Source organism: Mobula birostris, chromosome 13 (genome assembly GCF_030028105.1).
Source record: "Mobula birostris isolate sMobBir1 chromosome 13, sMobBir1.hap1, whole genome shotgun sequence".
NCBI classification, from domain to species: Eukaryota; Metazoa; Chordata; class Chondrichthyes; order Myliobatiformes; family Myliobatidae; genus Mobula; species Mobula birostris.
The window spans coordinates 89,013,340-89,030,223 of NC_092382.1; the positions used below are offsets into that span (position 1 = coordinate 89,013,340).

The following is a 16,884-nucleotide window of genomic DNA, read 5'->3' on the forward strand; positions in this document are numbered from 1 at the left end:
CATGTTAGTATTTAACTATTTATGGTTCTATTACTATTTATTATTTATGGCGCAACTGTAACAAAACCCAATTTCCCCCGGGATCAATAAAGTATGACTATGACTATGACACCCATCCTTGAATGTGGAGCCGGAGATGCTGGAGAAGACAGCACCCCACTCGCTACCAGGAGAGCCCGATCACGTGCCCATGTCCGTGATCTGATTGGATACATTGCCATGACGTTGATAGCAGTGTGATGTCATTCACTGGCTCTCATTTTGGAAGGGATTCAGTCGGCCATCGCAGATACACCAACAGCTTCGCACTGGGAAGCGGCCGTTCACCTGCTCCGTGTGTGCGAAGAGACTCATTCAGTTAACCCACCTTGTGATGCTCCGGTGAGTTCACAATAAATAGAGGCCACATTTCTGTCCGGAGTGAGCAAAGAGTTTTACTCAATCATCCCAGCTGCTGCAACACCAGCAACTTCACATCAGGGAGGAAGTTCAAATCCGCTGCGTGTCAAATGTTTAACCATCACGGTGACTGAAGGCAGCTGCAGGTTCATGAGGGATTGTTACTGTCAGATTCTGCAGTTCTTGCGGCTGCTCATCGCACCCAGGACTGAACCCTGGTCACTGAGCATTGGAGGAGTCCGTTCGGCTGATGTTTGCCTTAAACTAGACTGGTGTTTAATATTTTGGATCTATGAAAGATAAATCAGTTCTGTATTCACTCCCGTGTCTCAGGTACTTACTGTCTCTACCACACTCATGATGTACACTAGAGAGGCTACTCGGCCCATCTTGTCCCTACCCATGTTTCTGTTCCATATCAGTATATCAAAATCTATCCCTGCCGCTCCTCTCTCACTCTCCCTGTGATGACAGGTTGCAGCTAGTCACCACTCCATGGGATAGGAGATTTCCCTTGGATTTCATAGATTCATAGAAATCTACAGCACATTACAGACCCTTTGGCCCACAGTGTTGTGCCGACCGTGTAACTTACTCTGGAAACTGCCTGCAATTTCTCTACCGCACAGCCCTCTGTTTTCCTAAGCTCCATGTACCTATCTAAGAATCTCTTAAAAGACCCTATTGTATCTGCCTCTACCACCGTTGCTGGCAGTGCATTTCACACACGCACTACTCTTTGTTTAATAAACTTAGCTCTGACATCTCCTCTATACCTACTTCCAAGCAGCTTAAACCTATTCCCCCTCGTGGTAGCCGTTTCAGCCCTGGGAAAAAGCCTCTGGCTATCCACACGACCAATGCCTCTCATCATCTTATACAGCTGCATGAATTTCCTGCATGATTTTCTCCAGAATGAATAAGACGATGAGCTCACTGTGGTCTTATCGTTCTCAGAGGCGCATGATCAGATATAGCAATAGCGTCATATTCGCAGGTTTTAACACTAGGCAAGAAGCGGGGATCGATTATAATATAATTGATCCTCGAATATTTTTTTATAAATGTGTGAGAAGAAAGAATATTCTCTATTGTTAGGATAAAGATACCTCCACAAATCAATCAACCCAAAATCAATCAAAAAGGAAATAATAAATGACACGGATCAATTTGGAAGTCGCTGATTGGTTGAACTCTTATCAATCACAGGATTTAAACAACAATTAAAATCCCCACCCATTAAGAGCATATATTCATTTAAGTCAGGCAGTAAAGCGAATACCTTTTTAAAAAAAGAAGGATCATCTAAGTTAGGACCATACAAATTAACCAAAACAACTTTTCTATTACAGATAAACAACAGGAATTCTGCAGATGCTGGAAATTCAAGCAACACACATCAAAGTTGCTGGTGAACGCAGCAGGCCAAGCAACATTTGTAGGAAGAGGTGCAGTCGATGTTTCAGGCCGAGACCCTTCGTCAGGTCTAACTGAAGGAAGAGTGAGTAAGGGATTTGAAAGTTGGAGGGGGAGGGGGAGACCCAAAATGATAGGAGAAGACAGGAGGGGGAGGGATAGAGCCAAGAGCTGGACAGGTGATAGGCAAAAGGGGATACGAGAGGATCATGGGACAGGAAGTCCAGGAAGAAAGACAAGGTGGGGGGGGACCCAGAGGATGGACAAGAGGTATATTCAGAGGGACAGAGGGAGAAAAAGGAGAGTGAGAGAAAGAATGTGTGCATAAAAATAAGTAACAGATGGGGTACGAAGGGAAGGTGGGGCCTTAGCGGAAGTTAGAGAAGTCGATGTTCATGCCATCAGGTTGGAGGCTACCCAGACGGAATATAAGGTGTTGTTCCTCCAACCTGAGTGTGGCTTCATCTTTACAGTAGAGGAGGCCGTGGATGGACATGTCAGAATGGGAACGGGATGTGGAATTAAAATGTGTGGCCACTGGGAGATCCTGCTTTCTCTGGCGGACAGAGCATAGGTGTTCAGCAAAGCGGTCTCCCAGTCTGCGTTGGGTCTCGCCAATATATAAAAGGCCACATCAGGAGCACCGGACACAGTATATCACCCCAGCCGACTCACAGGTGAAGTTTCACCTCACCTGGAAGGACTGTCTGGGGCCCTGAATGGGGGTACGGGAGGAAGTGTAAGGGCATGCGCAGCACTTGTTCCCCTGGTCCTCACCTACCACCCCACCAGCCTCCGGGTCCAACATATTATTCTCCGTAACTTCCACCACCTCCAACGGGATCCCACCACTAAGCACATCTTTCCCTCCCCCCCTCTCTCTGCATTCCGCAGGGATCGCTCCCTACACAACTCCCTTGTCCATTCGTCCCCCCATCCCTCCCCACTGATCTCCCTCCTGGCACTTATCCATGTAAGCGGAACAAGTGCTACACATACCCTTACACTTCCTCCCTTACCACCATTCAGGGCCCCAAACAGTCCTTCCAGGTGAGGTAACACTTCACCTGTGAGTCGACTGGGGTGATATACTGCGTCCGGTGCTCCCGATGTGGCCTTTTATATATTGGCAAGACCCGACGCAGACTGGGAGACCGCTTTGCTGAACATCTACGCTCTGTCCGCCAGAGAAAGCAGGATCTCCCAGTGGCCACACATTTTAATTCCACATCCCATTCCCATTCTGACATGTCTATCCACGGCCTCCTCTACTGTAAAGATGAAGCCACACTCAGATTGGAGGAACAACACCTTATATTTCGTCTGGGTAGCCTCCAACCTGATGGCATGAACATCGACTTCTCTAACTTCTGCTAAGGCCCCACCTCCCCCTCGTACCCCATCTGTTACTTATTTTTATGCACACATTCTTTCTCTCACTCTCCTTTTTCTCCCTCTGTCCCTCTGAATATACCTCTTGCCCATCCTCTGGGTCCCCCCCCCTTGTCTTTCTTCCTGGACCTCCTGTCCCATGATCCTCTCGTATCCCCTTTTGCCTATCACCTGTCCAGCTCTTGGCTCTATCCCTCCCCCTCCTGTCTTCTCCTATCATTTTGGATCTCCCCCTCCCCCTCCAACTTTCAGATCCCTTACTCACTCTTCCTTCAGTTAGTCCTGACGAAGGGTCTCGGCCTGAAACGTCGACTGCACCTCTTCCTACAGATGCTGCCTTTCTATTACAGATTGTTCCTTTAACAATTAAGAATCTACCATTAGAATCTGATTCAATATCCTCTTGAATAAATGTGCCAGGTTTAATGAAAATAGACACACCCTTTGTTTTACTCTGAGAAGTGGAGTGGAGTTGCAAACCGTTCCACCATCTAAAAAATCTATTTTGATCTCCCGCCCTGATATGTGTCTCTTGAGCAAAAATTATATCAGGTTGGAATCGGATAATAATTTTAAAAGTCCTCTTTCATTTAATAGGATGTTTCCAACCACGTACATTCCAACTTATTATATTAATCCGTTTGAACAGCATACTGTAATTTCATTCTACTTTAAACATGCACAAAGCACATACCAATGCAGGATGATCAAAAATGGCGGCGATGAAGAATACAACCAAATAGAAAATACGCATGCTCTGGAACCACCCAATGGGAAAAAACTTACTCTAAACCCTCCCACCCACACCCGGAAGCCCGAAAAAGGCAAGGGATCTACGATAGAATTCAAAGCTGCTGACTGCTCTCTCTGTGTTTTCTTTCCCTCCCCCCAGTTAGTAAAAAAGTAGAGTGACCTTGTGAGAAAGACAATAAAGTCTCAGGAAAAAAGGGTACTAGGTCCTGTTGAATTTATTGCCAAGTGCACAAGTACGGGAAGGTACAGAGAAACACTGACTTGTGGCAGCATCACAGGCAAGTACATTCAGATAACACACGGAACATAAATTATACGATGCTCTGTCAGTCACAATCTATAAATACGTTTTACGCCATTAACCGTATATAAAATACATTGTGTCCTGATCAATATTAAAATGTGCATTTTGTGTCAATAACAGACTTGGAAATGTTGAATTTGGTCCCTGTCTCCATTCCTCCTGTAGTCCACAACCAGCTCCTTTGTTTTTGTCACAATGAGGGAGAGGTTGTTTTCTTGCCATAGAGGGAGTACAGAGAAGGTTCACCAGATTGATTCCTGGGATGGCAGGACTTTCATATGAAGAAAGACTGGATGAACTGGGCTTGTACTCGTTGGAATTTAGAAGATTGAGGGGGGATCTGATTGAAACGTATAAGATCCTAAAGGGGTTGGACAGGCTAGATGCAGGAAGATTGTTCCCGATGTTGGGGAAGTCCAGAATGAGGGGTCACAGTTTGAGGGTAAGGGGGAAGCCTTTTAGGACCGAGATTAGGAAAAACTTCTTCACACAGAGAGTGGTGAATCTGTGGAATTCTCTGCCACAGGAAACAGTTGAGGCCAGTTCATTGGCTATATTTAAGAGGGAGTTAGATATGGCCCTTGTGGCTACGGGGGTCAGGGGGTATGGAGGGAAGGCTGGGGCGGGGTTCTGAGTTGGATGATCAGCCATGATCATAATAAATGGCGGTGCAGGCTTGAAGGGCCGAATGGCCTACTCCTGCACCTATTTTCTATGTTTCTATGTTTCTTAACGCTACTGAGTCGGGGTGATGACTTCTTCTCTGTAGGCTGCCTCATTATTATTTGAGATTAGACCAATCAATGTGGTGTCCTTAGCAAATTTAATCAGCAGATTGGAGCTGTGGGTGGCGACACAAGTCATGGGAATACAGAGAGTAAAGGAGGGGGCCAAGGAGACAAACCTGTGGGGTATTGTGCTGAGGGTCAGAGAGACAGAGGTGAGGGAGCCCACTCTTACCACCTGCCAGAGATCTGACAGGAAGTCCAGGATCCAGCTACACGAGGCAGGGTGAAGGCCGAGGTCTCTGAGCTTCTTGTCGATACTTCACGCCTTCGTATGGCTACTGCTCTGCCCATGACTGCAAGGAACCGCAGAGAACTTTGGAGAGCAGAGAACATCAGAGAAACAAGCCTCCCCTCCATGGACTCTTCCTACACTTCCCCTGCTTCGGAAAAGCAGGCCATGTACTCAAAGATCCTCACAACCTGGACATTCTTGCTGCAAACCCGTCCCCCATCGGGGAAGAGATACAAAAGCCTTAAAGCGCATACCACCAGGCTTAAGGACGGTTTCCTGTCTGCTGTTATAAGCCGAATGAATGATAAAGTGGACTCGACTTCACAATGTAACTCGACGTGACCCTGCACCATATGTCTATCTGCACTGCACTTTCTCTGCAGTCACAATGCTTTGTTACAGTTATTGTTTTGTCATATATCAGCTCAATGTACTGTTGTAATGTATCAATCTGTGTGGATGGTAGGTCAGGCAAGATTTTCACTGTAGCTCAGTACGTGATAAGAATAAACAAATTCTCCATTTTAATTGTGTGGAAATACTAGACAGACTGAGCTTCTGCTTTGGAACGTCAGGGGGAAACTTAACTGAACTGAGGAACACAAATAAACAGAAAAGGCTTCAATCGCACATTATGATCTGCAGTAACTGGGATCAGGTGACCAGCGGAGGGTCTCCCATACCGATTATCAGAATCAGGTTTAATAGAACCGGCATATGTCATGAAATTTGTTGTCTCTGCGGGAGCAGTAAAACCTCATTCATAACAATAGATTTTAACAACTATGAATTACAAAAATGTACATATTAAGTTGTTAAATGATATGAGTGGTGCAAAGCTAAAAATTTTAAAAAATGTAATAAACTCTTTTAATTGTGGGAAATTGTGGAGCTTAAGTAAACTGTACACATTTATGAGAAGCTCTGAAAATTAGAAAAGGCTAAATTCTCACATGAATGGCTCTGTGTTAAATGTTTAACCATCACGGTGACTGAAGGCAGCTGCAGGTTCATGAGGGACTGTCACTGTCAGATTCTGCAGTTCTTGCGGCTGCTCATCGCACCCAGGGCTGAACCCTGGTCACTGAGCATTGGAGGAGTCCGTTCTGCTGATGTTAGACTTAAATAGACTGATGTTTAATATTGCGTATCTGTGAGAAATAAATCAGTTCTGTATCAGATCCCGTGTCTCAGGTACTTACTGTCCCTACCAGACTCACAATGTACACTAGAGAAGCCACTCGGCCCATCTGGTCCCTGCCCATGTTTCTGTTCCATATCAGTACTGTATATCAAAATCTATCCGTGCCATTCCCCTCTCACTCTCCCTGTGATGACAGGTTGCAGCTAGTCACCACTCCGTGGGATAGGAGATTTCCCTTGAATTTCAGAGGATCATAGAAATCTACAGCACATTACAGACCCTTTGGCCCACAGTGTTGTGCCGACCGTGTAACTTACTCTAGAAACTGTCTAGAATTACCCTGCCACATAGCCCACTATTTTCCTAATCTCCATGTACCTATCTAAGAGTCTCTTAAAAGACCCTATTGTATCCACCTCTACCACCGTCGCTGGCTGTGCTTTACACACACACACCACTCTTTGTGTAAAAACTTACCTCTGACATCTCCTCTATAGCTACTTCCAAGCAGCTTAAACCTATGCCCTGTCGTCTTAGCCTTTTCAGCCCTGGGAAAAGCCTCTGGCTATCCACACGACCAATGCCTCTCATCCTCTGATACACCTGCATGAATTTCCTGCATGATTTTCTTCAGGCTGAATAAGACGATGTGGTTTTGACGTTCTTCAGGGCTCTGGACTAAGGTGGTTAAACTCCTTCTTCCCTGCTCTTTTCAACTTTTTGGGGTCATTTTCACTAATTTCAAACCACTGGGCCATCGACAGCTGGGTTGTTGCAATGTACTGCTAAAGTCTGACAGCAGACTAGAGAGTGAATCTTCGATGGAGCAGAGTCAGAAACCAAAGAGTTGCCAGTCTGAGTCAGGGCTTTGGGGCTCCGGAAAGAGATGGGAACTAGAGTTTACAAGAAGGAGGAAGAAGAGGAATCAGACCAGCAGGATGTAGCTACAAATGAAAGATCAAAAACATTTGGAAACTGTTTGATTAAAAAAATGGTTAATTTCTGCAAAATACTGGTGGAAATCAACAGATCAGGCAGCCAATGTGAAGAGGAATAAATAGACAACGTTTAGACGAGCCCCTTCAGCATGCATTGGCAGTGTACTCCTCTGCTAAGTTGCTGCCTGAACTGCAGAGATCCTCCAGCATTTTATGTGTATGTGTCTACACCTCCAGCAACAGCAGAATCTCTTGTGTTTTATATCTGCATTTGTAAGAACGTTCTACTTTGGCATTAAACACGCGGGAAGTTTGCTGATATTAAGTGTATTGTTTTATGGGAGCTGCTTTCTGCGTTAAAAGAGGTGCTGAGTTTTCTACACAAAAAAACACTCAGGTATGTGCTTGAACCGGTGCTTGCGGAAACTTTCAATGACTCCGTGATTAACCTGAAAGCTCTGCAACAATTCTCGCTGTCGCTGAAGCACCGATCGAATGCGCAGGCGTCAGGGTTGCGGATGGTCCCGAATATCACGCATGCGCAGCACACAAAAGGCCTCGGATATCGCTGTGGTAAGTGTTTCTCCGTGAGACCGTTTTCACTACCGACTGAGGGGCAATTGCAGTGACCCGCGCTCCCGGGACAGTCCTGTTCTCTTCCCCCTCTCTCAGCCCCACGATCCCTGCACGGACCCCGGGGAGCTTCCGGCTGATGAGGGAATGGGAACCGATGGATCTCTCAGACAGAGCTGAGCTCCAGCTGTCTAAATGCAAGGATTGGGAACTCGGAGAAAGGGAACAAAATCTTTTACATCAGCAGTTGAGAAAATCACCTTTGTTCTACCTTCAATCACAAACAAGAGAAAATCTGCAGAAATCCAAGCAACACGCAGAAATTACTGGAGGAACTCAGCATTAGTATATTTTTCATAGATGCTGCCTGGCCTGCTGAGTTCCTCCAGCATTTTGTGTGTGTTGCTTGTTCGACCTCCTCCTGAGGACATGTTTTGACCCATTCTCTCTGGGTACATAATGATATCAGACACCTTTGCCCTGGGCAACAAATAGCTTTCACATCACAAATGTGCCAGACTCCAGTGAGACAGAATACTGCGTTTCCCTTTATATTCATTGGCATTACCATCAATGAGTTCACCACCGTCAGTCATTTGGGGGAGGGTTCAGGGGAAATATTTATGTGCAATACAGAAACTGGTGTTACCTGTGTGTATTGTGGTGATGCAAAAGTTGCTGGAGAATTTGCAACTGGGAAGAAGTGCAGTGATATTTTGAAATCTGACTTTTTAAAGAATAATTTAGCAAGCAAACCACATATGGACAATGTGCAAAAGCTCTGGTGAGAAAATCCTTCATTACCCATTACAAGCCTGCTGCGTAGGTTGTGTGAGAGTGCAGATGAACTCAATCAAACCCAGAGGAGATCAAAGTTCCTATCGACAGTAATTTGCTAGCTGTTAAAATGAATACCTCTCCTATATAAAATTCAATGTGCACATGTTGTCACTGGGTGAAAAATGCACAGTACAAGATTTATGTGCGCACTGGTCATTACAAATTAGAGGGAACATTGATGGGAAGGTGGGGAGACCTCCAGTGTCCCTGATGTTCTCACATACAAGATGTGCATCCAGCTGCAGCTTGTAACCCTGCACTTTAGGGAGTTGGAGCTGGAAAAGGATGAATTCTGGATCATCCAGAAGATGGAGGGTTGATAGATATGACATGAAGAGAGGTGAGTTACACCCAAGGTGCAGGACACAGGAAACTGGGTGAGAGTCAGGAAGGGGAATGAGGTTAAATAGTCATCACAGAGTACTCTTGTGGTCATCCCCCACAACAATAGTTGGACCACTTTAGAAACTGCTGGGGGGATTACCTGGCTGAGAAAAGTCAAAGGGGTGATGGGGGATTTGTTAGTTAGGGGAACAGAACAAGAGGGGATGAATATCCTAGTGGTAAGGCTTGCTAGAGCTAGTGTAGGGGAGCGATGTGGATAAAATAAGTTGCAGGGGGAATGGGAGCCAGAATGACAGAACAGATAGTGGAGAGGGTGATATGAATTGAACTGACTTTACTACTGACATCCTTCACATACATGAGGAGTAGAAATCTTTACGTTATGTCCCCATATAAATGTGCAATGTGTAATTTATAGTAATTTATAATAAATAATTTGTACACAGGACAGTCAATATGACAGAGAAATCAATTAATCAGTCTGATGGCCTGGTGGAAGATGATGTCCTGGAGCCTGTTGGTCCTTTTTCTGTGGTACCATTTCCTGGATGGTAGCAGCAGGAACAGTTTGTGGTTATGGTGAATTGGGTCCCCAATATCCTTTGGGCCCTTTTTACACACCTGTCTCTGTAAATGTCCTGAATAGTGGGAAGTTCACATCTACAGATGCGCTGGGCTGTCTGCACCACTCTCTGCAGGTTCCTGCAATTGAGGGAAGTACAGTTCCCATACCAGGCAGTGATGTAGCCAGTCAGGTTGCTCTCAATTGTGTCCCTGTAGAAAGTTTTTAGGATTTGGGGCCCCATCCCAAACTTCTTCAACCATCTGAGGTGAAAGAGGTGCTGTTGTGCTCTTTTCACAACACAGCCGGTATGTACAGACCAGGTGAGATCCTCGGTGACGTTTATGCTGAGGAACTTAAAGCTGTTCACCCTCTCAACCCCAGATCCATTGATTCAATAGGGGTTAGCCTGTCTCCATTCCTCCTGTTGTCCACAATCAGCTCCTTTGTTTTTGTGACAATGAGATAGAGTCAGCAATCAAATGTTTGAGCATGGTGCGATGAATGTGCTGAGCTGTGTATATCACAATGGAAGAAGCATCGTAGGAAAGCCAGATGAGCTCAGGTCAGGGAATTATGATGTCGCCATCATTGGGACTTGGTTGCCCACAACAGTCTGAAAGATTTAGAGGAACAAATTTGTAGAGAGATCAAAGACCATGTCAAGAAACAAAGGTTGATTCAGTAAGTGATTTTAACTTTCCATATATTGACGAGGCCTCCCATACTCTAAAAGGACTAGATGGGGTAGAGTTTGTCAAATGTGCCCTTAATCAGTAAGTAGAATTCCTGACATAGAAGTGTGCAATAAGCTGTTAGGAAATGATCCAGGACTGGTGACAGAAGTTAGTGAACATAATGCCATGAAATTCACAGTAAATGTGGAAAAAGAGAGATCTGGACCACGGGTTGAGATTCTAAATTGGACAAAGGTCAATTTTGATGGTATCAGAAGGATATGACAAGTGTGGTTTGGGACAGGCTGTTTTCTGGCAAAGGTGTACTTGGTAAGTGGGAGGGCTTCAGAAATGCAGTTTTGAGGGTGTCTAGTTTGTATGTGCCTGCCAAAATAAAAGTTGGAAGGTAACTGATACAGGAAACCTTGGTTTTCAAGAGATATTGAGGTCCCAGATATTTTGTTCCTCTAAATGCCTCATACTGTTGGGTGCTACCAAGACTCATTAATGACTACAATATCATAATTCCACCCGCTGAGCTCATCTGACTTTTTTTTTTGGTTGTCTTCTGTTGGTTTCTAAAAGATTCCCACTAGTTTTTGCTCTTTTGTTTGCCTTCTCTTTGGCTTTTATGCTGGGTTTGGCTTCTCATTTCAGCCATGGTTGTGTCCTCCTGTCTTTCCAATGCTTCCACTTCTTTGGGATGTATCGATCGCTCAGCTCCTGAATTGCTTCCAGAAACTCCAGCCATCGCTGCTTTGTTGTCACTCCTACCTTTTCCCTTCCAAACAAGTTTGGCCAGCTTCATTCCACCCAACCTCAGTGGAAGAAGTTGCTTGCATTTACGCTATCTATACCCTCATAATTTTGTATACTTCCAGCAAATCCTCAAAACAATGTATAAATCCCTTGTTTGTGTTCAGAGCCTTTTTTAGGTGTTTACGGTGATGGGGGCATTGATCGTGTGGATAGTCAGAGGTTATTTTCCCAGTGCTGAAATGGCTAACATGATCAGCCACAGTTTTAAGGTGCCGAGGAATGTCAGGGGTAAGTTTTTTACACAGAGAGTGGTGGATGCGTGGAATGCACTGCCGGCTATTTGTGTGAAAGTGTTTGAGTTACTGTGGGGACAGGCACCCATGCAGCTCAGTGGGAACAGGATAATAATACCAATGGAGAGAGTCAAACTGAGCCAGATCACAGATTGGAGACGTCAGAAATGCTCCATTCTTATGAGACAGGAAGGGTTGAACTTCACTGTAACAGTGTGATGTCAGATCACACCTTGGCAACTCAAATGATCTCATCTGAAATGTTGTCCTTCACCCATTGATGGATTTTGTAAATCTTTTTATAGGTTAAAAATGACAAGGAATTTGTCTACGGGAATCTCGAGAACAACACGCCAGTTTTGCTGTCTCTGTCCAGATATTTAAGAAGTGGAGCAAGGGATTCACTCGATCATCCTTCCTACTCAGACTGTGGGGAGGGATTCACTCGATCATCTGACTGACTGGCACACCCGTCATTTTACACAGGGGAGAACCCGTTCATCTGCTCAGACAGTGGGAATGGATTCACTCGGTCATTTCAATTGAAAGTACATCAGCAAGTTCACACTGGGCAAGGCCATGCAGCTGTTCTGTGTGTGAGAAGGGATTCAGTCGGTCTTCCCACCTGTGGACACACCAGTCAGTTCACACTGGGCAGAGGCTGGTCATCTGCTGAATTTGTCGGGAGGATTCACTCAGTCATCTGACCTAATGGCTCACCAGCGAGTTCACACTGGGGAGAGGCCGTTCACCTGCACAGACTGTGGGAAGAGATTCACTCAGTCATCCGACCTACGGGTACACAGGTCGGTTCACACTGGAGAAAGGCCGTTTACCTGTTCAGACTGCGGGAAGGGATTCACTCGGTCATCCGACCTACGGTTACACAAGTGGGTTCACACTGGGGAGAAGCCGTTCACCTGCTCAGACTGTGGGAAGAGATTCACTCAGTCATCTCACCTACTGAGACACCAGTCAGTTCACACCGGGGAGTGGCCATTCACCTGCTCGGCCTGTGGGAAGGGATTCGCTTGCTCTTCTAAACTGAAGGTACATCAGCGAGTTCACACTGGGGAGAGGCCATTCACCTGCTCAGACTGTGGGAAGAGATTCACTCGGTCATCCGAACTGACGGTACATCAGCGAGTTCACACTGGAGAGAGGCCGTTCACCTGCTCAGACTGTGGGAAAGGATTCACTCAGTTATCTCAACTGAAGGTACATCAGCAAGTTCACACTGGGGAGTGGCCATTCACCTGCTCGGACTGTGGGAAGGGATTCACTTGCTCATCTAAACTGAAGGTACATCAGCGAGTTCACACTGGGGAGAGGCCGTTCACCTGCTCAGACTGTGGGAAGCGATTTACTCAGTTATCTCAACTGAAGGTACATCAGCGAGTTCACACTGGAGAGAGGCCGTTCACCTGTTCACAGTGTGGGAAGGGATTCACATGCTCATCTGAACTGAAGGTACATCAGCGAGTTCATACTGGGGAGAGGCCATTCACCTGCTCAGACTGTGGGAAAGGATTCACTTGCTCATCTCAACTGAAGGTACATCAGAGAGTTCACACTGGAGAGAGGCCGTTTACCTGTGCAGTCTGTGGGAAGGGATTCACACAGTTAGCTAACCTACAAGTACACCAGTCAGTTCACACTGGTGAGAGGCCGTTCACCTGCTCAGTCTGTGGAAATGGATTCACTTGCTCATCTCAACTGAAGGTACATCAGCGAGTTCACACTGGAGAGAGGCCGTTCACCTGCTCAGACTGCGGGAAGGGATTCACTCGGTCATCCGACTTACTGGTACACAAGTCAGTTCACACTGGGGAGAGGCCGTTCACCTGCTCAGACTGTGGGAAAGGATTCACTCGGTCATCTCAACTACAGAGACACCAGCGAATTCACACTGGGAAGTGACTGATCACGTGCTCAGACTTTGTGAAGAGGGGTTTCTCTTAGCCAAATGAACAGAATGTGCATCATTGCGTTCACACTGGGGAGAGGTCGTTCACCTGCTGTGAATGTGGGAAAGGATTCACTCAGTCATCTAACCTTGTGTAACTCTGGCTTCAGCTAGCAGTTTAATATAGGGGGTGATAGACCCCCAGCCCGGCCAAACTTAAAATATCTGGTTTGGGTGGATGTTACGTGAAGTGTCCCCTGTTAGAAATCAGTACCCCGAAATTACAAACGATTAAATGATTGAGCTGCATAATTTTTATTTTGACTATACGGTTAGTGAAAATAAAACGAATCAGGGCCCACTTTCTCCATTCACGTCTTCTCATCTCTCCCCAGCAAAAGACTGAAAATCTCTCTTCCTGACTCACAAGGAAGAACATTTCTCTCATTGGATAGCCCCGCACTCCAAGACCCTGTTATCTCTAGTCATAGCCAAAACATTGCTGCTGCAGAGAAACCATTACCTCAGCAGTGAAACATTACAGGGAGGCCATTACATGAGCAGTGAAACCTTACAGTGTGTTACACTTGTGACACATTACCGGGTTCACACTGGGGAGAAAGTTTCAATAAGCTGCATGCTGGATATTTGTCTATCACCGTTATGGAATGCATTTTGGAGAGTGACTGTCGGTGCTGAACTCTGCAATTATTGCTGCTGCTCACCACACCCAGTTCTGCACCCTGGTCACTGGGCATGGGAGGAGTTTCTTCTGCTGCACACTCACCTTTAATGGGACTGGAGTTTAATATTCGGGATCTGAGACAAATAAATCAGTTCTATTTTAAACTCTGTCGCCAGTACGTAGTGAATTTATAACACAACTAGTGTACAGTAGAGAGTCAACTCAGGCCAGCTGGACCCTGCCAGTGATTCTGTTCCACAACAGTCCTTTTCAATCCTCTCCTGTTGTTCATCTCTCGCTCTCCCTGTGGTGATGGATTCCAAACAGTCACCACTCTGTGGGTGAAGAGGTTTCCCTTGAATTTTCTGCAGACGGAGCAGCGTCAGAAACCAGAGGCAGGTCTGCACAGGACAGAGTTTGGGGCTCTGGACAATGTTCGGGGTAAGAACCTATGATGAGGAGAAGGGAATCAGCAGCGAGGCGTGGCAACGAATAACAGAGTAACAACATTTGGAAACTGATTGACAGAGAAAATCTTTCGGTTGTTTGACTGATGACACAAACAATGCCTGTGATGAGGTGTTCCACTGGTCGATGAACATGTGTGTGTTGGGAATGGTTTTATCTATTGAAGCAGTTGTTCCTGTTGTTTATCCTGTAATATTATATCCGGATGGTTATTATGGATTGTCCTATCTGAAATAATGTATTGATTATCATATAAGTTGTAAGATTTTGACTCTAAAACTGGATCTGGCTTGAATTTATGGTGCCTTTATGAAGTGATGGAGGGCATTCATGAGTTTGTATTTTAAAGTAAGATTTTGGTGAATGATATTTGCCACTTGATTGTACCTGTGTAAGTAATCAGATTGAGTTAAACTGCTGCAGGATCCTGGAATGTGTTGGATTGTGTCTGGGTTCTATTGGCATCTTCTGCACATACTGCCTTGTTTGTTTGTACTTTCTGTATTTTCAATTGTTTTTTTTTGTTTTTGTTAACCAGCTTGTCCTGTATTTCTGCAAGGAACCCCTCTGTTTCGGGGAAGAGGTCTCCAACTCTCAGTCAGGTGCTCGATGCTTCCTTGTCACCATCTCGTGTGCTCAGATCGTTGGGATGTCTCCCATGGAGGGTCATACTTATTCCACTGATTAATGTTTTCTTCCATAATGATGTATTTTTCTCAGTTTGCCTGTCATTGAAGTTTTCTGGTCTGTATTTCTTATCACGATTGCGCATACACACACAGGGAGTGCTGAATCCTGTTCATTTTTGATGAAAATATATACTTAGATGTTTTATCTGACTGTTGTGTGATTTTTTTTCATGTGTTATTCCTTTTCCTCCTTCTGTCCAAGGTAGTGTTAATCTAAGTGAGTCTGAGTGTAAATAGTCTTTTTGGAAGTTGTCATTCCAGTTCTTATTTATCTTTGTAAATTTTACTGATTGAAATGGGACCAAGATATTTTCATTAAAAAAGTCAATCTTGGTATAGATGAAAGTGTTTATTGCCTTTCTTGTATTTGTTAACTATTGAGTTCTGTTTGGCATGTTTTTTGTAAGCCTTGAACTAGATTTTGTCAAAGGTTTGGTCAAAGATAAATCAATTCTATATCAAATCAGGTGTCTCAGATACTTACTGTATCTACCACACTCACAATGAGAGGCCACTCAGTCCATCTGGTCCCTGCCCATGTAATCAAAATCTATTGCTGCCATTCACTTCTCTCTCCCTGTGATAACAGGTCGCAATTAGTCACCACTCGGTAGGAGAAGAGATTTCCCTTGAATTTCATAGAATCATAGAAACCTGCAGCATATTACAGGCCGTTCGGCCAAAAATGTTGTTCCGACCATGTAACCTACTCTGGAAAACGCCTAGAATTACCCTACCACATAGCCCTCTATTTTTCTAAGCTTCATGTACCTATCTAAGATTCTCGTAAAAGACCCTATTGTATCCACCTCTACCACTGTCACCGGCAATGCATTCCGCACACACACACCACTCCTTGTGTAAAAAATTTACCTCTGCCATCTCCTCTGTACCTACTTCCAAGCACTTTAAAACCACGCCCCCTCGTGTTAGCCATTTCCGTCCTGGGGGTAAAAAACTCTGGCTATTCACACAACCAATGCCTCTCATCATCTTCTACACCGGCAAGGATTTCCTGAATCTCCAGGCTGAATAAGACGATGAACTCACTGTGGTTCTGAAGTTCTTCAGGGCTCTGGACTCAGGTGGTTAAACTCCTTTTTCCCTGTTCTTTTCAAGGTTTTGGATCATTTTCACTAATTTCAAAGGACTGTGCCTCAGACAGCTGGGTTGTTGCAATACACCTCTGAAGTCTGACAGCAGACGAGCAAGTGAATCTTCGATGGAGCAGAGTCAGAAACCAAAGAGTTGCCAGCATGAATCAGGGCTTTGGGGCTCCAGAAAGAGATAGGGTCTGGAGTTTACGAGGAGGAGGAGTAAGAGGAATCACACTAACAGAATGTGGCTATAAATGAAAAATGAGAAGCATTTGGAAATTGGTTAATTGGGAAAAAAAAGTTAATTTCTGCAAAATACTGGTGGAAATCAACAGATGAGGCAGCAAATCTGAAGAGGAATAAATAGACAACGTTTCGGCTGAGCCCCTTCAGCACGCCTAGGCTGTGTACTCCTCTGCTTAGTTGCTGCCTGAACTGCAGAGTTCCTCCAGCATTTTGTGTGTGTGCGTCTCTGTATTTCCAGCACTGTTTCACATCTGAATTAGTAAGAGAATTGTACTTTGGCATTAGATACACGGAATGCCTGTTGATATTGAGTGTATTATTTATGGGTTAAACAGCTGTTAATCAGCTGCTGAGTTTTCTACACACACAAAAAAAAAC

The 16,884-nt window shown here is 45.0% G+C and overlaps 1 protein-coding gene across 2 annotated transcripts in view; it reads left to right on the top strand.

Moving 5' to 3' along the window:
* LOC140207134 (uncharacterized) overlaps window positions 1–15,105 on the top strand; it is a 174,884-nt gene extending 159,779 nt beyond the window's left edge. The window contains exons 1-2 of one of the 2 annotated variants that reach the window (XM_072275466.1): window positions 7,883–7,939; window positions 11,721–15,105. In XM_072275466.1, coding sequence (XP_072131567.1) covers window positions 12,127–13,335 — 1,209 coding nt within the window. In that variant the 5' untranslated portion in view covers window positions 7,883–7,939; window positions 11,721–12,126 and the 3' untranslated portion in view covers window positions 13,336–15,105. Of the gene's footprint in view, window positions 1–7,882; window positions 7,940–11,720 lie in introns of those variants that run through there. The other variant, XM_072275467.1, reaches the window with a different exon arrangement.
* The last annotated feature ends 1,779 nt before the right edge of the window (window positions 15,106–16,884 follow it).